The 21,584-nt window shown below is 35.0% G+C and overlaps 1 protein-coding gene across 1 annotated transcript in view; it reads right to left on the bottom strand.

Moving 5' to 3' along the window:
* Positions 1 to 21,584, bottom strand: part of RYR2 (ryanodine receptor 2) — a 440,097-nt gene that overhangs the window by 151,070 nt on the left and 267,443 nt on the right. The window contains exons 27-32 of the mRNA XM_074144589.1: positions 14,923 to 15,070; positions 11,092 to 11,300; positions 9,017 to 9,191; positions 2,694 to 2,902; positions 1,451 to 1,803; positions 99 to 213 (exon numbers count right to left, since the gene is read on the bottom strand). Coding sequence (XP_074000690.1) covers positions 99 to 213; positions 1,451 to 1,803; positions 2,694 to 2,902; positions 9,017 to 9,191; positions 11,092 to 11,300; positions 14,923 to 15,070 — 1,209 coding nt within the window. The remainder of the gene's footprint in view (positions 1 to 98; positions 214 to 1,450; positions 1,804 to 2,693; positions 2,903 to 9,016; positions 9,192 to 11,091; positions 11,301 to 14,922; positions 15,071 to 21,584) is intronic.

Here is a 21,584-nt window from a genome sequence, read left to right as displayed (position 1 = left end):
TTTGGAAGCTGTTACAACCAAGAACATGTAGTTATTAAAAAATAAAAAAATAATAAAAAAAAGGAAACAGCTAAAATACCAATCTTATGTTACGGTACCGTGGAAGTTTGCATCAAATAATCATAGTCATCCCTATCATCTGCTAGCACATCCTCAGTAAGCCGTGCAGAGTGACTTGTGCTATAATCTGGCTTTGTCCTCCTGAGCATAAATCTGTAATAAAATAAGTGAAATCAAAATCACTATGAAAAGCTCATTATAACAATGTATGTACACAAAGGAATTTTACATTGATACATTTTCCCTAAATACATTATATTTATTATGCTAGCTCTAAATACATAGTATTTATTACATTATTAATACATGGCACTAGTTAGTGTATTACTTCCATGTACATTAAAACAAAATAAATTCTTCAAAAAAGAGAAAGAGATGGGTTCATTTTTAAAAGTATTTAAATCAATTCTGAGCTTAAGCTATTCAAAAGTTACTTGGAAACTAAACTCGCACAACGTAAAAATTTATCAGGCTGTTAAACACCTATGTCACTTTGGAAGAATGTGGAACCTTAAATTACCTTCATGCATTTAAAAATACCATCCACATGCCCTGATTTATTCTGCAATTGAAATCTTTAACAAACCAGGTTTGGTAAAGAGGAGCAGAAAAGGGATGAAAAGCTGCAGTAATATTGTCTGGATAATGGCCCAGTGTTCACATCTCCACAGCATCATCAAGTTAGGTGTTCTGCTCCTGACTCCATAAGAAAAATTAGGGGGAATGAACATGTCAACTAGAGAATATTCTTATGATTATTTGGTTCATTAAGTGAGATAAGACACTAATATACGTTTCTAGATAAAGATTATGTAACACCTTCAGCTTCTTGGACACCACATGAAAAAACATTGCATGTCACTTTGAAGACTTCCTAGTTCTGTCAGAATGGATCCCCATGGTTTTAGAGTGCACTTCACATGATGATGACAAAAGACTTCACCGTAAATCCAATGATACGTTTCTAATAGCTTGAAAAATGTTTTAAGTTTTCTGCTTAATTTTAATTGATTACATCATAAGTGATGATGCAATTTAGTCACATGAATGCTCACCGTCCCACCTAATATGTTATATCCAAATTTAAGGCAAAATTAGGGAAAAAAATCTCTGCAGATCTGACTGGCATTTTCTTCTACTATTCAAGAAACAGGAAAAAAAAAAAACCCAAAAAAGAAAAAAATAAGGAAAAAAAAAAAGGAAAAAAAGGAAAAAAAGGAAAAAAAAAAGGGAAAAAAAAGGAAAAAAAAGGGAAAAAAAAGGAAAAAAAAGGAAAAAAAAGGAAAAAAAAGGAAAAAAAAGGAAAAAAAAGGAAAAAAAAGGAAAAAAAAAGGAAAAAAAAAGGAAAATAAGGGGAAAAAAAAAAAAGTAAGTCAAATGTGCTACAAACCTTTGTTTAAGACGTGAAGGTTTTTCTTGAACATAATCTTTATGGTTGTTTAACTCTGGTTTTGTAGCATCTTTTTCTCTTTCTGTCCGGTCGGGAACTAGATGACCATGAGCAGTTTTCATTAGAACCTCAAAATCAGAATCAGCATCATAATCCTCCAAGTCATTCTTCGGACCAAAAAGACCAGGCCCTGGTAAGCCTCCTGGCACTGATCTGGAGAACACCTCAGCACATTCAATGGGCATGCTTAATCGAAAAAACATGACGTCTGTTTTACTGTTCTGTGAACCAAAGGACTTCTGTGTGACCTTCAGGCAGGGGCAGCTGTCTATGGTGCCATCAATTCTCATCACCTATCAAATGTAAAGATTTAGTTGTTTTGAAGCTGATGCTTTTTCCCCCTTGTAAATGTTCAAATTATATTTCTAGAATAAGCATCCATGACTTGAAAAACTTGCAACAGTACGCTGCCAATAGTCAAATGTACTGTAAAAGTGCTGCTATTTTAATGGGAAATAGTAACTATAGGGACTGAAGGTTTTTGTTGTTCCATTGTTAAATCAAAAAAGCACTCAAATGAATTACCTCTTTCATCATAACTCTGCAACATAAAGACAACCCTGCTCAAAACAACACAAATCAACTAATATAAATCATACATGAACATATGCAAGAACACAAATTATTTCTTAAATCCTACACAGGGAGACACATCAGTTGAAAAAGAGTACTTACTTCATCAATTTCATAACAATTTCATGGTAGACCTACAAGGCATGAATTCAGTTCCATCAAGATGCTCAACTTATTGCAACATAAGTGTTGACACAACTGGCTAATAAATATTTATTAAAATTAAAACCAAATAGTTATGGAAAAATCACTTCACAAAGTGTGTGCACCAGAACACATGGTATCTGTTATGTAGAAACGCTCGATTTCTGGAAGTTGTTTACAAACATAGCTCTCACTGCACAAGGAGCTCTTAGTGAGGACATCTTGTTGAATTTGTCTCTGAGAATCTTATGTTTACACATATGACAGATTTCACAGACAAAGGAATACTATCAACCAAATAATTACAGCATTTGCAACTCCACTCAATGTAAGAAACTTGTGCAAGGTTCATCCAGAATTGGCTTAACATATCACATTAAAAATCTTGTCTAGAAGTACAAAAGTAAAAACATAATTCAAACATATTCATAGAAGCCTCTAGAAACATTTTAATAGGATTACAAACCTCAATATGTTCATGATTTTGTGGCACTGGTAGAAACTGAGGGAGCCTTTTACTCAGCCAAATAGTGATGTCTCTGTTTGTATTAACAGCAAAGGGTTCATACCCTTCCTGTAAGCCACAGATAGTGAAATATTTTAGAGTGCTGACATCTTTTCCAAAGTTCATTCTTCCCACTTGAGATGGCCCCAGGCTGCACACAGGTAGAAATCCTTAAAACAAGATGAAAGAACACATGGGTTGTACTTCATGAACATCGGAGAACTGCTGTCTTCCATAACCCAATTAAAATCACTTGGAAAATAAAGTTAAGAAACAAATTCCAAAAAACAAACAGTATAAATGCAAGCAGTCATCAAGAATGCATCACCAATGCTGTATCTCAAATATTATTCTGAAAACGAAAAGCTCTTTAATAGACATGGATCTCTTAATGCAACACTCAATTTACTTCACAGAAATCTAAGAGTACTTCAAGGAGTCTGACAAACAGATCTCTCTGTTAAGCCAGTAGAGTGTTGCCAATTTTACTCCAAGTCTTACTATTATTGATATTCTTCCTAAAATTGCATTAGTGATGGTATTTTAAGAGAACCTCAAAAATTACTTTAAAAGTAATATAGTGCTTGCTGACACAGCTATAGTAGTGAAACTTTACAAATATACAAGTGCATGCTGTAAATTTTAAAAAATATTAAAATTAATTAATTAAAAAACTTCATAACACTTTGTGGCTCTAGATAGTGAGAACTGACAATAAGATACTGTAGCTTCATGAAACTTAGAGTAGTCTGGTTTTGGGTTAGGTTTTTTTTTTTTTTACTTTTGAATCAGCTTCACATTTGTATGCATCCACTCTCTTACCGTTTCACCAGCACAGGGAACTCACTTGTGACTCCTTTGCACTTTTTAAAAAAATATTTGGTTTTTTTTTTTTTCCTCAGGTTCAGAATCACAGTCTAAAAACCTAAACAAATCTTTTATTTCTTCTTTTTTTTTTTAATCCTGATTTTGAATTTCCTCAACTACAAATCGCTCTTTAGATTCATTTGACCCAGTTATTAACAAAACCCTTTCTTTTGTATCAACAAGAAACATGAAGCTCTGTTCAATGATTTTGGTTCAAGTGAATATACCAGGTATTAAAGAGTATAAGGACAAAGTACAAGTAGTTCCTCACTATTCTATAGGCTGCCCAGATTGAAAAAAAAAAAAAAAAGGGGGGGGGGGGAGGGGGCAGAATATGTGTTCATTAAATGTTCTTTAGAGACAAAAGCAAACTCCAGAGCACCATCAACACCATTCCTGTAGGAATGACTGCTCAACAGATACAAGATCAGCCTTCAGTACCACCTTTTGAAGATTTTATTACAGATATACAAGATTGACTATCACGTGTATGTGTATTAGGCATGATAAATTAAAGGACATACACTATTAGTGTATTCCAGATTTTTATCTTCATAGCAAGGCTCTTAAATCACAAGGCAAGAACTTCTCAGATAACATAGATGATTTAGACAACATGATTTATGTCCATTCTACCAGTGCAAATTCAATGATAGACAATAACAAAGAGTATCTTCCGGCACTAAATGAAACAAAATTGTATTATATAACACATAACTAGGAAGGTTCTACTTGCATATATAGATTTACGCTGTGGTAGAGCCCAGCAGCGCTAGTACAGGAGAATTTACTAGGCTCCCTGTTGAGTTAAAGGAATCCATAAGCTGTTGCAAAAGTTTTTAAGCAAAGCCAAAAGTCAAAATTCTATTTTCAATAAGCTTACAAATCTCAGCTCATCACTCGAGAACAATAACAGCCTCCTATGGGCATCAAGTTGTTTGAGAACAGGTTTTCACAGAAACAGTTGTGACTGTGAATTCTCACAGTATTAACCAAAAATGACATTAGATTTGCTGTAAACCACATAGGTATATGCAGCCTAAAGCATGTGCTTTCTCTATCTCAATCACCTCACCATTTAATTTCTAGTACTTATCGATGTAAAACATTTTCAGATGTTTCCAGGATGTATGGCACCCACATTTAGAACCTTATGAAGAGTTTTGCTTTCCACGTCTCAAAAAGGATATAATAGATCTAAAAATGGCTAATGCAAATGAAACTGCTTTCTTATCAGCAATAATTAAAGTAATCATGATATTCCAGCCTCCAAAAATAAATTAAGGAGGTATGATACATACTCCCATTACAAGTGGCATAGAGAAGATGAACAGTAAATGATTTTTCAATGTCTTTCATAACAAATATTATGATGAAAGAAACTGTTTGGTAGCAATCTTCAAAACAAAGGGAGGGACTTCCTTATACACCTGATAGTAATGTTGTGGAATTCTCTGACTCATAGCATCATGGATGCTAACAGCTCACATTGATTCAAAAAGTGTTTAGAGACCTTCATGTGGAAAATAAAAAAATAAAAAACAACCCCAAAACATAACACACACAAAAAAACCCATCAGGACTATTCAACAGAAACATATCATGTTTGCCATCAGAAAGCTCCTGAACCAGAAATCACTGGAGGCTGAGTGACTGTATCACTATCTACTTATCCTGTTCTGACATGCATCCACAGGCATTTGCTATCCTCTGCTGTTGAAAACAAAATAGTGACCTAACTAGATTTTTGGTAGAAACACTGCTATGTTTTCATAGAAAACACAAAGGAACAAAAGCATAAAATAAGCGTTCAAACACAAGCAGATGTAAGTCAATCAGCTGTGAACATGCCATATCTATATATATAGAGACTATATTTATATGAAAATTTTTTTTATGTTTCTGCACAAGACAAATATTTCATGAAAGGAAGTAGCAAGGTCTATCTCCAGCACCTTGAGAATTAACATATAACCAGCTCCTCTTTATTACAGCCCTCAAATCAAACAGGAAATATTTTTTTTACAAAACAAAAAAAGCCATAGCAACTGATGTCATCAGTAGAATTCAGTAAGCATATATCATAGAAAAAGCTGATTAGATAATTAGATGCAGCCCAAAATCCAAGAAAAGATGATTAACTTTATTCATGAAGACTGAGATGCATACATGACACAAAACTAAATCAAACAGGAAGATTTTAAATATGTAAAATATTTAAAATATTACTAATATTTACCCTTTGTTAAACAGAATGCACGTAAATGTTAATTCTTCTACCTATGCATTTTCCTGTGGGCTAAGAAAAAAAGATCTCACAGACAGATTCATTCTTAGACATGAACTAAGCACACAAATAAAATGTAAATGAGTAATTGCAAGATTCCCTGAAAAGAATAACAACAACCAAACCAAAGAAACCCTGAGCAAAATTCCTACACAGGTAAAACTCTCACTGATGTTTTTAGTCAGTCTAGTACCTGTAGCTGATATGGAATCAAAATGACAATCTCTCAGTCAACCCTGTACCTGTAGCCAATACGGAATCAAGATGACAATCTCTCTCACCAATACAAATTTCATTGATGTCAGAATGGTACTGTACATGTAGCCAACTCCTGCAAGTAAAGCAGTTACGTCTCTTACTACGGAATACAAATTAACTTTCAGTACCCTTCTCTAAATGGGCACGCAGCCATTCTAGATGTGATACTCCACAGATCCTGTGTAGCCCTTGCATGCTGGAGGTGCATAAAAAGGTGATTTACCCATGACCTGGCTCTTAATCTCCAGGGTAACAACTGAGCTATGGAGCCAAATTTTTATTTTATTGTAGGAAACAGCAAATCAAGTAGAAAGACTTTAACACCACCACAAGGAAACTAACCCTCTAGCATTGTCTGTCACATGTGGCAAAGCATAGGACAGCCACATTTTTTATAAATAAAACACTTTTTATAATGTTCCCTACTTTCAAGAACATAGGATGAACCTCCTGACCCAATTCAAACAGTCGCTACAAACAGTTCATGCTCACAGAGATCATGAGTTGACAAAATAAAATTTGGTTTGCTCAGTGTACTTGTGCATATCCACAGCGTGAAATTTTTCTTGCACAAATGTATAATAATATGCCATTATGTTTAACAATTTTACAGTGAGATGGTACCTTACATAAGAAGCAGCATATGAGTCTTACTAGTAAGCTGGCAGAGTACCATATTCCCTTTTCACTGTTCCTAAGTAAATTAAAACTACAGGACTGATTTATAGTCAGACTGCACTCTTCAAAGCAGGACACTGGGGTCTGACCAGAACTTCTACCTTTTTTTCTAAAGTGAAAGGTCCCTTTCTGCAGCAGCACATTGCATGCACAAGATTCACTGACAGAAGTGACCTGCAGAAAGGTCTCAATGCTCCTAAGAAAGAACCATTAACAAAATCAAACTAAAGCCAGCCTACAAAAAAATGAAAACCCTGTAAAACGTCATATTTAATTTGGGTATTTCATATGTGTGTTTGTATATATACACACATACATATAGATGCCCTCCCCTCCCATGAACTGTATAGGAAATATCCATAATATTGATCCAAGTTATTAAATCTGAGATCAACCAGCACGTTCCTTTGAAAGCAGAATAAGAGAGCTTTATTTCAAAGGCAAGCTCTTTTCTACAAACACAACACTAGAGGAACTTAATGTGAATTAAAAGGATATTGTGAAAAATCTGAGAGGTGAGACATTGACATTGTCTTTGACATGGCTTCAGGTTCCACGGCAAACTGGGAACTACATTAGCAGTTTCAGACTCAACAGAGATCTCTCTAAATCTGAACCTGCAGCTGGAAACAAGCACCAAAAAGCTATACCACTGTGATTTCATCAAATTTGAAATCAAAATAGTGGTCAAACAGGTGACCCTCAGAATTTCATGGAATTCCCATTTCTCTCAGAATCCCTCTCTTCTCAATGGGATTATACTGTCAAATAACTGGAAAGCCATTATAATTTAATGGCGCCAGGATGATTTAATGTTCACGCCACTAAAAGAAAGCCAACTCATGCATCCCTTTTCCTCATCATGTTAACACAGTATCTAAGGAAATCTGAAGGCAGTAAAGTAACAGGCATGAGTCTAGAAAATTGGTGACAATTATCTCATTTTAAATTAAATCAAACTATTTCTAATTCCTATGGTATGACAGAAGAAGGGGGAAAAAAAATTCTTCTCCCAAAGCACTCCTGAAATTATAATAATCTGAAATCCAGATGAAAATAAAGTGGTTAAAATTCAAGCAGGGAACTGCCTAATTAATAAGTATAAGAATCATATTTCCCCTGGGAACAGGGATCAGTAACCCCACAGTATCATTTCCAGCTTTTACTGTTCAAAAATTTAACTTTCTCTCTCAAACACAGGTGTATTATTTAACACATATAATATATATGCCAGAATATATGTACCTACAACAAATGAAACGGAAAGATTAAAGCTTGGAATTACTTTTTTTTACATTACCATAGTTCAGAAATTTTAGGCAGTATCTACATTAATGCAATTTCTTACCCTTTTATGTACCTATTTACACACAAGTATGTAATTAAATTTATAAACAAACATACTTTTGTGGTATAGAATCAATGTAGCACCCGACACAATCTCACAATCTTTGCCATCTTTTCAATCTCATAAACTTCGGCCTCATGACAAACTAAAATCTGCTTGTAGACTCTCAAAGTTGCACTAAGAACAGTACAACAACAGGCACAAAATTCAATCTGCTGGTTTAGAATTAAGTGAAAAATTCCAGAGGCTAACTTTGTACCAGCTGGCTTTATCCTGGATCAGGTGTCATTTCCCTTCCTAGAGCTAAAACAAAACCTTAAAGGTGGCTTAAACTCCCTACCTTAACTTCTCAGTAATTTGACAGAAATTTGGTAATATTTCAGTACTTGATCTAGACAAAATTTGATGTCACTGCCCATGGTGGGGGGGTTGGACTAGATGATCTTCAAAGGTCTCTTCCAATCCAAATCATGCTATGATTCATTCTATGATTCTGTTATATCATATGGTGACCTGCTGCAGCACGGATGAAATGTTAGAAGTCATAGATTTGAAACCCCACACACTTCCCTGCAAAATAGTCAAAAGTTCTGATCACAAAAGATGGCTGCAAACTTCACCGCAGAAAAAGCCCTTGCCTCATCCTTACACCCAGCACACCTCCTTTTCAAAGGCTTGATACTAATCAAATAGAGAAAAGGACAAGGGGTAGTTTGCTAAAGTGAGGGAGGAAAAAAAAAAAAAGAAAAAAAAAGAAAAACAAGCAGCAAACCACATTAAAGGGAAGCTGGAGCAAAAGTTGGGCAACAACAGCAAGTTAACAGCACAATGTATTACAGTACTTACCATCACCAACCTCAAAGTCTTTGAATGCAAGTTCTGAACCTGAGTCATCAAGCAGGATTTCACCATTTAAGGTGAACATCATAGTGTGCTCATTCATGTCAACCATACATCCAACAACATCTCCTGCCAACCAAGAGCGGCCAAAATGCTCATTACCTTGATGCCACCGCTGTGCCTGAAAAGGATTTTAAAGAATTTCAGAGTAATAGTGACGATGTACGTGTTCCTCTGTTAGTGGTACAAATAATAATTAGCCCCCTCAATTAAGATGGTACTAAAATTAACACTTTCACAGCATATAATTCCAAAACAATGCCTGTGAGTACTCCAAGTTGACTTTGAAAATCAAAATCTGACAATTAACATCCTGCAAGCACCTCTCACATCAGTATTGTTAAATGTTGCTACGTGAGCTGACAGGGAAATTTGCTATTTCAACTTTATAGAAACAAGTAAGAGCATGGCTTATTTTCATGCAGAAGCGCCATAAAGATTTGTAATGAAAATAATCTGCTATCAATTACTATGTTAAATAGCTGCTTCACAAACTTTTTTAAAGCAATTGCTTTTATTTAATCTAGTAGCCTATAAATTCATAGCTTCCAAACAAGCTTTATTATTTCCTTACGTATAATTCTAAAAATGTTGTGTAAAAATAAACTTCCTATCATACTAGATTTTGAAAGGAATACAATTGTCCTTGTATGGACACTCTGAGCTGATAATTTCCAGAGTAGCTAAGGGCATGATTAAAGATTCATATGACTGACCTTCAAGTCAAAGACTGCAAAGGCTTTGGGTGGGGTCTTGGATTGGAATTCAAATAAATTTACATCTAAGAACTACTGTAACACACATAAGACAAAGACGAGTTAATAAAAAATAGGTCCCTTATTCATATATTCCATCGTAGATGTTTATCCTCTGTATCCATCCGGAAAATCCTACCAAACAAATGAGCCTTTCTGGATATCTTGAAGGCCAAAAGCTTTTCTCCACCCAACGAGAGAACCCATCAAAATCAAAGACAACAAAATAGTTTTGTGGGCTGAGATCTGAAGGTCAAAACCTAAGATTCAGAAGGCAAACTACTACAAAGCTTTTCTAGTAAAGACACAGGCCTTGAATAGTTTACTTAAGCCAATCAGGTATTTTACAAAAATAACTTTTCAGTTCCCTTTTTAAGGCATATTCTCGTGTAATACAAGACTGGGAAAAAAAATTAAATTCCAACAATATGAATAAAATACAGCTTGAGAGCTTGGTCTGACCAGGAACAGCCAGGAATACTGTTGATTTCTGTTACATATTGTAATAGTAATAAAGGAAATGAATTCCAGCATCAGATACAGGAAACATTTTGACATGACTCATCAGTAGCCTTAATAGCAATTATGGTTTGGATAGCAGTTGCACTTGCCTTCATACTGAAATAAAAAGTTTTAATGAGTCATTTAATCTATTCTGATGAAAATCTGTAACATATAAAATAGTTTGTTTTCCTATATATTTTTACTTCAATCTTTCAAATTGTCTCATGAAGGGTTAAATTTGAGCAAAAATTACTGGTTCTATCATACCTCATTTACTCTAAACTATAAGGATTTCCATAAAAACCTAGGTACGCTCTTTGTTATTTTACATTCCTATAAAAAGTATCAAAGTTTGCCTCAAACACTTACTGCTAATAATCTTAACCATGGTTATTCCCTAATGGCACTTCTTACAGAGAGGACAACAGAGTAAAAATTTAAAGAAATTATCCATAGTTAATTACAGCTCTGCCATTATTTTGAATTTGAGTAAGTCACTCAGATTTTTCAATGCTTTATATATAATGTACAAATACTGCAAAGATGTGAAAAAAAACCCTATAGAAATGCCAAATCCTGCTAATTAATTTTTCAGGTGACAACGATCCTCCTTATTCCACCTAGGCCCTCAAAGAGAGAGAGAGAAATAATTTCATAAAACATAAATGAAAGAAAAGAAGGCAATTAAGTCGAGACACACAGAATAAGACAAAAAATTAAAAGTTTGCAATCACTCATATTATTAGATAAATACATACAAACCTTAAAGCCATCAAAAACAAAAGCTTCTTCATCTGAGCCAAGTTCCTGGTCCGGCAGACAACCCGGCCTGGTCCAGCCAACTTTCATGTCTCCTGCAGTAACTGCCTCAAACTCGAAGTACCACTTCCCAGCCTTCACTGCGTAAGTCTTTTCTGTGCGGAAGATCCTGAATTTTTCCATTATCCCACTGCACACATCCAGCCTCATTGCTGTAAAGTTTAAAAAATAAAAAAAAAAAAAAAGAAAAAAATCCTTAATGCTGAAAGTACTGTATTCAACTACTGACAAATGAAGGCAGTGAACCCAAAAGGCAAAGAAATCCCTTTGAGCATAGGCATGCAAAGAAGAAAGTGCCTGAAGAACAGCCCTATGGGGAAAGTGCCCTTGCCTATTCTGGGAAATCGGCACACTTGGGCACCTCTCTGAAATAACCCTACACTAATTCATTCAGCATGGGGGGCAGGGGAGGGAAGTAGAACTTAGAAGTCTGAGTGCAGTTACTGGGCTACAATCCTCATTAGGATAACAGAAACATGGTGAAATAACTCACATGACTAGAGTATTGCAATGGATGGATACACGTTTTTTAGGAAGGATAGGCTGGAAAAGTTATGAGGAAGAGTTGCCATTTATGTGAGAGAGCAACTGGAATGCATGGAGAACTGCTTTGGGATGGTTCAGGAGCCAGTTCAGAAATTATGTGTCAAGATATGCATGCAGACCAATACGGGTGCTGTAGTGGAGTATCCCAGGGGTACTGGGGTCTACAGGGGTATTAGAGCCAAGACATCCTCATTCATGACCCAAATAATGGAACAGAGTACACCTACAGCAAGTCTGCAGATGACAAAAAAAACTGAAAAGAGCAGCTGATGCACCAGACAGTTGTGCTGGCATTCAGAGGGATCTCAACAGGCTGGAGAATTGGCTGAGAGGAATCCCATGAAGTTCAACAAGGGGAAATACAGTCACTTCTTATGCCACCAAACGCCTGACTTAGGCCAGGTTCATTAAGTTTCCTGGAAGCAACTCTGAACTCTCTGCCACGTAATTCATTATCAGTAAAATTTTCTCTTTGATGTTCTACATACTTAATGCCTTAAAAACACTTCTGAAGACCCTCAGTACCTCACCTATATAGGAGATAAAGCATGGGAACTGAGAATTCATTGCCATTGCACCTATGTTTTCTAGATTCTAAACAATCCCAAAAACACATTTACTGTGGAAAACCAGTAACTAATAACAATAAAGCATAAAAACTGATGCCATAGAGCTTTGTAAATCAATGTTTAAAATAAAATTAATGAACAGAGATGCAGAACACCACTAGAGGGCTCTAAATCCTTTAATAACAGTATATATTTTGGCTGATGAAAGGAGATGCCTATGACATGTTTTATGCAGCTCAAAAACTTGAAAGGCTCATAAACTGTAAAATCTAAATCCCCAAAATGAGTATAAAAATCTTTTCCTGAATGCAATTCCAGTCTTTCTCTAAGAAAAAAACAGTTTGTAGGACACTGTTCTGCAGGTCCTTTCCTCTGGAAGTTTTGCAACAGGATTGATGACACCTTTCAGATGCAAGGATTGCAATTGTATTCTTTACTTTTCATTAGTAACTCCATGCACAGAACTAGCTCAAGTATCTCTGTATCATAAGGAAAAAAAAAAAATTTCCAGCCATTCATTCCCAAGGAAAGGCAGGGGCACATGGTTCTCAAAGCTGTAAATGAGAAAAGGGGCTTAATATTGTTCAGTGGGATTTGGAGGAAATTGTGGAAAATGAGCTTGCTCTCCCTCTCACCCTACATCACTAGACAGCCCCTTTACCGTCACAAGAGACAAAAGCCTCCTATACCAACCAACCCACCTTTGCAGAACCAAGCAGAAGCCATGCTCACTCTCTCTGTGCAGCATCTCCTTCCCACAGTGGGAGGGGAAGAAATTACAAGATTACGCTGCAGTCTTAAACTCTCCAGACTAAGCATAGGCAAATTTAACAGTGAGACCATGGTGTTTTGCCACCAATGCAATCTACCCCACTAGGAAACAGACTGTTTTGCCCATTCAGCAATCCAGCCTTGTTACACACTCACGGTATCAATGATGCATCCTATTTAAAAGTGTAATTTAATAGCAATCTCACATAAAAGCTGAGGATCAGAGCAGGTATGTGCTTTGGAAAAGAAATTGAAAATGGCAGGTTCCCTGTGTATGTTTTGGGTACGAGTTAGATCTTCTGCAGAAATGCTTTACTGAAGATCTATGGCCTAAACATGTCCAAAATTAACAATACTATCACAATATAAAGCAGGAAAATTAATCATTTATTAATCAATATATTGATAGGATAAGGTTTAGAAACATTTCTCAAATTTTGCATACTTTGCTGAGATTATAAGGATGTAAGCTTCAATTTCCATCTGATTATTCCATATTTCCATATCTCCAAATGAACTTCTAGAATATGATGGCAGAGGGGTTATATCTATTATGCTACCAGTTCCTCTCTATATGTGTAGTTAGTGGTCTGGAATGACAATACAGTACCAAGAATATGCCTCTCGTGCTTCATCTTAAAACTTGATCTCAGCATGACAGAAAACTTGTTTTAAAATCCAAAATGTAAAGGAGAATTTATTTTATTTGTACATTATATCTCCTGATTTCTTTTACTTTCTTAACATTTTGTGTTCTCCAGTTACTGAGGTAAATGTTCTGTACCATTTCTTAAATTTATTTATTAAAATTTTATAAAAAGTTTTCCATTTTTTTCTGTTTAGGATGACCCAAACTCAAACTATATATACTGAAAATACTGCCCAGAGTATCAAGAAAACAGTCAATCTGCCACTAATGCAAATTCAAAGAAAAAGTTTCTAAGACGTGTTAGAATTTACTTACAGTCTATTCAACTTCAAAGACGTGGAAAAGTCCAGGAAGCTTAAATACTCTAACAGACAATCTAATTCTAGACTTGAAGTTTGACATTCACAAAAATTTGATTTGTAGGCATTTGTCTTTGAAAATTTCATCTTGCAGCTTTAAGTGTTTAAAGAAAAGATTGTACATGAATTGTAGAATTCTTCATTGTTTAGAGTTAAAAATCATAGGAATATAAAATTCACATCTACTGCATTTACATATGATCCTTTTCTTAGGAATTTTGCTATTCTGTCTTGTTATAACAAATACAGTACTTATTAAAACATTTACAAATAAAAACTTAATTTTAGATTGGGAACCTTCAGGTATTTATGCACATATTTAAAATGTAACCATACATTTTATTCCCAGGCATAAGACCACCATATATTGAGCAAGATAATAAACTTGTTCTCTTGATTTTCTGTATTTTATGGTTGTGTATTGTAGCATTCGTGACGCTGATTTAAATTACTTAAGCTTTTTGTTCGTTTGTTTCATCTGAACTATGAAATCTACAAAATGAAGAGTGAAAGGAAGTGCATGAAAGAGAGCAATGTACCACTAATGTAAAAATGTTTTGTTTTGTAATTCTTCATTTGAGGCCACAGGACAAGAAAAGGAAACAATAAAGTAAGATCAAAGGGAAATCTAAAAAAAAAGAGAAGATGGAGATGGCCTGTTAGCTTTGGAGACACAGTACCTGTTCAGATTGTTTTATTGGACTAACAAATCTGGTAGCGGAGTGGAATAATCTAATTTTTTTTTGAGATGGGCAGGAGGGAGGGAAGGGAGGCGTGTGGAGACAGGAGCAGGAAGAGAGAGAGAGGGTGAGAGAGAGAGAGAAAGATGGGGAGAGAGAGAGAGAGAGAGAGAGAAGAACAAACCAACAAAAATAATTACCATGATCTTGATCAGGAGCTTCCAGGTTGTAGCCATAGCCGAGAAGGGTGCGGACTGCTTCCCGAAGACTGTCTTTGTTTGACTTCTTTGTCCGATCATCCAAAAGAGCATAAGGTACGAGGCGAGGATTCCGTCGATTTTTCACATCCTGCACAAGTATGAAAAATCAATAAATCAATTCAATTTCAGGAACTGCGCTTTGTCTTAAAGACAAAATTGTGCTAAAGCAGCAGTATAAAAATTATTATTTATACCATCTGAAATCATGGAACTGCAAATACAGCAAGGATTCAAAGAAGTTGCAATAGTCTAGAAACTAGTAACAACACTGAATTTTCTAAAAAAGCAAGTTATACACACACAAATAAAACTGTGTGGCTTATACCTGCTTTCATTTCCCATCAAATTTACTTAATGGGACAACAATACAAACAACGAGAATGAGGATAAATGCAAAGAATTTGACTGAAAAATCAAAGGGATTATATTTTACACAGTTCATGAAGCAGCTACCGTAACAAGAAGCTAGCACGTAACTAAAGCTCAGTCATTACTGTACCACAAATACATAGGGTTTTTTTAATTATGGCACTAAAAAAGATATATAAAAAGTCAAAGAAGGAACAAGATATAAACAAAAGTACAAGATAAAACACTACTAATAAAAAATATTGATACGTGCAATAATAATCAATAAATAATAAAATACTTAATAAACCTGTGCTTTACTATGTTAAATACTTAAAACATGTATTTTTTCCAAAATAAAAGGTCTTGTAAAAATATGATTAATATGCTTAATGTGGAGAATTTTTGTAATAGGCAATTTTTTGAAACCTCTCCTCCAGCTGAAATTAATGTATTGTTAAGGTTAAAATGCTGTATTTTAGGTTTATTAATACAAAATTGATTTGGTTTTCCTCTAGTACAAAATTATCTTATTAGAAAGCATTGTTTAACTGGATTATTTATATAGCTAGGATAATTTTTAGTGACTTACAGAATTGCTTTCTTGTCTACATTTTCTTCTTACATCCTGTCAGCATTTGTTAGCAGTGAGAGAAACCATACAAAGAACTCTCCATCTTCCTAGTACCTTATTTTAAAAAGTAATAATTAAAGACTGGGTATGTAGTCTTTACTACAGTGTGAAAACCACTGTCTATGTGGTTTTCATTCTACCTGTGCAGGCAGAAAATAAATACTTGCACATATCTTTTGTTGTCCTTTAACTGCTTAGATACAAGGCTACCTGCCTTTTGCCTTATCGTGGTGAGTAAACATTAAAGTGCAGCTATTAAGCAGTGCTTGATGAAATCTGGTCCTACCAGTGATCCTTCTAGCAGAAGAAATATTACAGGACAAGCATTACCTATATGCTAAAAGGGCTAACAGAAAGATAGAGATAATGCATTGCTGGGGACACATATTTCTGCGTCATATAAGCTCTAGTTATATTCAGTGGGAAGGACAGGGACAGGGCCAACACAAGGACCATTTGAACTACTTCCCTTATTTATTCCAAACACTGAAGTCCCCCTTTTTCCAATATCTAATTTGGTAGACATGGAAAAGAGCTGCTTCCAGACCAGAACAGACCAATACAATGTTGAACTAAATGTTATAAGGAATTATTATTTGATATAATAATAATCACATTAACATCAGAGATGAAACACCATGGGTTTAATTATTTATCTTGGAAAGGACATAAAAAGAAAAATAATTTCCTCTGAAACACTGTCTGTCTAAAAGATATTATGAAGTACTGTCTTTAAAAATATGAAAGAGAAGTTTGGAATAACAATTACGTAACTTCTTATCCACAATATACAGTTAGACTAATGCACTGGTAATTGCCATAGCAACCATTAACACACATTAACATACTGGCAAGCAGCTGATAACAATGTATGATAATGAAATATAGTATAGGTGCTTTTAAAAATGCCTAAACACAAAATCAGTGAGGAAAAAGAAATCATAAGGATCAAACAAACTCAATTTTACAGATTTTTTTCCTTGAGTCTAATTTTATTTAATATTATGATCTTTTTCACCCATTCAAGACTCTGACTACTTCTTTAAATATGAATATAAGCAGGGATTTTTCTCTTAATAATTTTGTTCTTTTTTTTCCCCCTATGATATGTCTATCTAAATTTTGAATGTTTTACTTATTCCTGAATTAAGAACTGTAATTGTTATAGTCATCATAAGTTTTTGTACTAACAATCTTCTGCAACTCTGTGGTTTAAGTGTGGCTAATCAAGGGAATGATCCTATACTATGATCGAGCTTTGCACAGTCACAATCAAGTCAACAAGAAAACTGATTAGCCAGAAGTAATAATTTTTATTGAGTACATCTGCAATTCCTACATAGACTTAATTCTTCCTATTCACTACAGAAAACTTATTCTTTTGTATTGCAGACTGTGAAAACAAGGAAAACTCAGCATAAGGGTTTGGGGTTTTTTTGCCAGAATTTCCAGGTTTGACAGTCTAATGCTTCACCAGAAGACTCTGTTTTGTATAGACTTTGTATGGCAATTACTTGTTTGTAGAGTCATTAGAAAGAAAAAGACAAACATCTCATCGAGAAGACAAAAAAGCCACAAAACTTAAGCTTGTTGACAAGATTCTTTTTCAAATGGTTTGAGCTGGGTAACACACATGAAGTTTATATATTTTATAACCTATCACATGACAGGGGGAAAAAAAAAGCCTATATACCTTATTACACAACTTTGTCTTCATTTCATGTAACACAAACATTGCATTAGTTATTTAGAATTTAATTTGGAGTTGCTTCAGTAAAAGAAAGAATTGCAACCTTGAAAAGCTGGAATGCCTGGCAGAATGTACACTGGCTGTAAATGGAAGGAACTCATAATAAATAATGTTAAACCTGAGTGATGTAACACTGACCATGAAAACAGTATTACTTTATCCAGTGTACACTACAGATTTTGCTATATACAGCAAATGATAGACAAAGAATTACTTACATCAGCACATACATACTTATTTGTAGGGTATAAATGGATTTGAAATGGGTGATAATTGATCAACAAAAGCACTAACTAAATATACCTCTTAAAAGTAATAGAAAAGAACTACAGAAAAAATACCTGTACACACACCTCCCAAAAAATATCAAAAAGCTTTTTAAAACTTCCATTACAGGTAATGAACACTGCTGCAAAATAATTCACAGAGGAAACACGCTGGGAGCCAAGAGGTGCAGAACTGCATTCATTCCTTCAGTGAGTACGTGACGTGTAGATAACTGATCTAGTGCACTCAATCTAGCAACTGGTCTTGCAGCTTGTGTAGACAGACATCATGTAAGAGTACGAACAAAACAAGAGGAGTGCCCATACTGTCTACAGCAGCATAGTCAAATTCTATAAGCATCTCTAAAAGAAGAACTTATTAAGAGATACACTGAGTGTAATGAAGTTATACTCTTTAGAAGTAACTCAGTAACAAAAAACAAAGCCTCATATAAGCCTCTAAAAGACATCTGAAATTATAAAGAATAATAAAGTTTTCATAACTATAAATGTGATACTGCAAACGTATGCACTGCTGGGCCTTCCCAAAGCTCTGAGAAGTTCAGGAACAGCACACAGATCACTAGACCAAAAGGAACAAAAAGACACCAGAAACTTACATAAATAAGTGACTATCAAAAAGAAAGACAGGAAAAGACTGAAAAATGAGAACAGACTAGGAAGAATGGTAGGAAAAACATGATAGTAATTTAACAGGATAATAAATTTTGTGATTTAAAGTATTAGAGCTGTACAGATACATATTCTGTATGGTACTGAAATGATTTTGTTCTCATAACCAAGGCTGTTAAATAACAAGCAGAAAACAAACATATTTCAGCACATACTCAGTCAGAGAGACGTGCTGTTATTTTCCTAGCTTCATTTGCAACATTAGAAAACACTCATTCCACAGCTATGACTTGATTCTGCTTGCTGCTGTGTCTGTGGATCCTGCACTTCCACAAAGATTTCTGAGCAATTGCCACATCAAATGCTACTGGCGGTCTTGCCAGCAATGCTGTCACAAACCTAGCTCAGTGTGCCACTGTGTGAGCGTGCAGCATATATACTGTGAACAGCATCATCTACCTACACTATACATTTCATATCTTGTTATCCAGAGGTCTAGCTTTTCTGCATTTATCATGGCAGCTCGTGTTTAACCATAAACCATTAAAATTAAAAATTATTTTATAGGGGAAAAAGGAAAAATATAATTCTAAACTGATATTTACTAAATAAGTAATTTCAAGATTCCAGAATTGGAAAGCACAATAAAGTCTTCTTGAAGCCATATTCTTGGACATGTTAACAAATAATCCTAAATTTATCCACCCAAAGCAGAAGTTGTATTCCTAACCTGGCATTCTAGCAGCTGAGTTCTGTCCTTAGAAGTATGTGTGTCCTTAGAAATACATGTACAGCTTCTACCATCTTCACTGAGGACTGTACCTATATGGAGTGCCTGGCAGGATGTGCCCTGGCTATAAATGGAACTAATATATCAGTATAAATAATGTCAAATGTGAAAGTGAAGTCATTTTTACAAGGATGAGATGCCTTTTAATGCATATTTAATGAGAAAATAAGTGACAAGCTTTCAACTTGTGATTTTTCCCATACATCCGTATTTCCTTAGCTTGAATATCCAGAACAGTGCCTCTCTTGCATTGCAGCACCAGACAGTCTAAGAAGACCAGCTCCCAATCAAATAGTGATTTCATATGCTTTCTACAAAAATCTAAAAGAAGTAAGGTCCTGACTTTAAAAGACCAAACTGTCTTGCATTTGGGACCAAAGAGTTATCAGACTTGATAATTGCTTCACAGTCCTAATTATCCTCGGAAAGGAAGCACAGAGCATCTTTTTAAATACACTCTTCACACAGTGGGAAGAACTTTTTGCATTGCTGATTTTTATAACCAATTGTTAAAGCTGTGAGGTTTGTAATATATTTTTTTTTCAATATAAATGAGGTTTCTGATTGTCAGGTTCTTCAGCCACAAAACACAGTCCAACATGAAGAAAAAGTAGGACACCCTTTGACTAAGGGTGACAATGCATATAAGCAAAATTTTAAAGTCAGAGTCTTTGGCTGCAACCCTCACAAACAGGGGCGAGACCTAAAAGTCATATATTCAGGAAGGGGAAGGGGATGGCTAACATACCTGAAATTATCTTCATTTTCTTTCTGATCTCTAAGCTTGCCTCTTTTATCTCCCTTTCTATCTTTTCCTTATGTATATAAAAGTTGGGATTCTCTTGTATACGTGACATCACAGTTTTAAGAATGTCAACCAATATTGTTGAGTTCATAGATAAATTATGTGAGTTCTGAATATTTTCCATTTGATTGTGAAGATTTAGTCACAAATGGATTCTTTTATATTTCAATGCTGTTTTTCAATCAGCTTGTAATGAAAAAATCCTTAAAAACACCCCCACAAAAAACTCAGGTAATTATGATAGGCCGTAATGTCACAATCCATACACATTTTTAAAAAAGCCCCCTCATAGCACAAATGTGATTGTTTTAATTGTCTTATAGCCAAGACTATATTGCTCCTTTGCCCAGACCTATCTCCATTATCTGTCTTTGATCATTTACCATTTCCTGAGTTCAGAGATGACCAACCTGCAGACAACCACGTTCTCCTTTAAAGGGACACTGTCAAATATTTTCATACTGATTTTGTACTTGGTTTTTCACTTACCCCTGTTATTTAATACGTTCTTTTAACAGGAAATCTGGGTTTTTTCCTACCTGATTTGTTCCTTCTGCTCCTTTCATGGAGCACTAAACTACTGTGAGTTTGTCCTACTAAAAAATACTTACTTGTTTGTGATCAGTGTCATCACAGCTGTCAGCATAGTTCTGGGAACAGGATTTATTAGTTAACTTGTGCTCCCTCTGCTGGCTGGCTTGTTGGCTCTGCAGCAGCAGAACAAAAATACTGTGTATAGTCATGCATGAAGAGCAGCTATCTCTTGTTAAGAAAAAATCCTGAGAAGCAGTGGTGGATTTTGAAGAAGAAAAAAATCTAAAACTTGGAAGACATTTTCCCTACCAGATTATAACAGGAAAAAAATGGTTTATACATTAACTACTTGACAGTATCCCTTTAACTTTTCATATTCTATAATACCAAAATGCAGCGGCACTCATGATGGAACAAACCTATGAGATCATCTAATCCATCCTACAGCCACAGCCTGATTGCTGTTTCTAACGTATTACACGGTGATTAGTTCACCTACTTTCAAAGCTCTCAAGTTTCTTTCCCTTAGGAAACTATTTCATAGCTCTGAAAGATCTGTTCATAGTATTAACAGCATAACATCATGTCACTTTATTACAGGACTGTAACATGTCACAGTAATATGATGGGATGACAAAATGCAGCCCATGAAACAAACTCATTGTCGGAATCAAGCAGAAGCACATAGCAGTGTGGACAACAGCTAGAAGCTTGCCATGTGATGTGTACATCAGCTAAATGAGAAGCATCTTTGCACTGCACCCAGAAAGGAGCACCTTGCTATTCTGCTCTCTTTTTTTGACTTTTAATGAACAGTATTTGTTATCTGCACATTGTAAGCA

This window comes from Numenius arquata, chromosome 2, assembly GCF_964106895.1.
Source record: "Numenius arquata chromosome 2, bNumArq3.hap1.1, whole genome shotgun sequence".
Lineage (NCBI taxonomy): Eukaryota > Metazoa > Chordata > Aves > Charadriiformes > Scolopacidae > Numenius > Numenius arquata.
The sequence above is the reverse complement of the archived record's forward strand: the minus strand, read 5'-3'. Positions and strand labels throughout refer to the sequence as shown.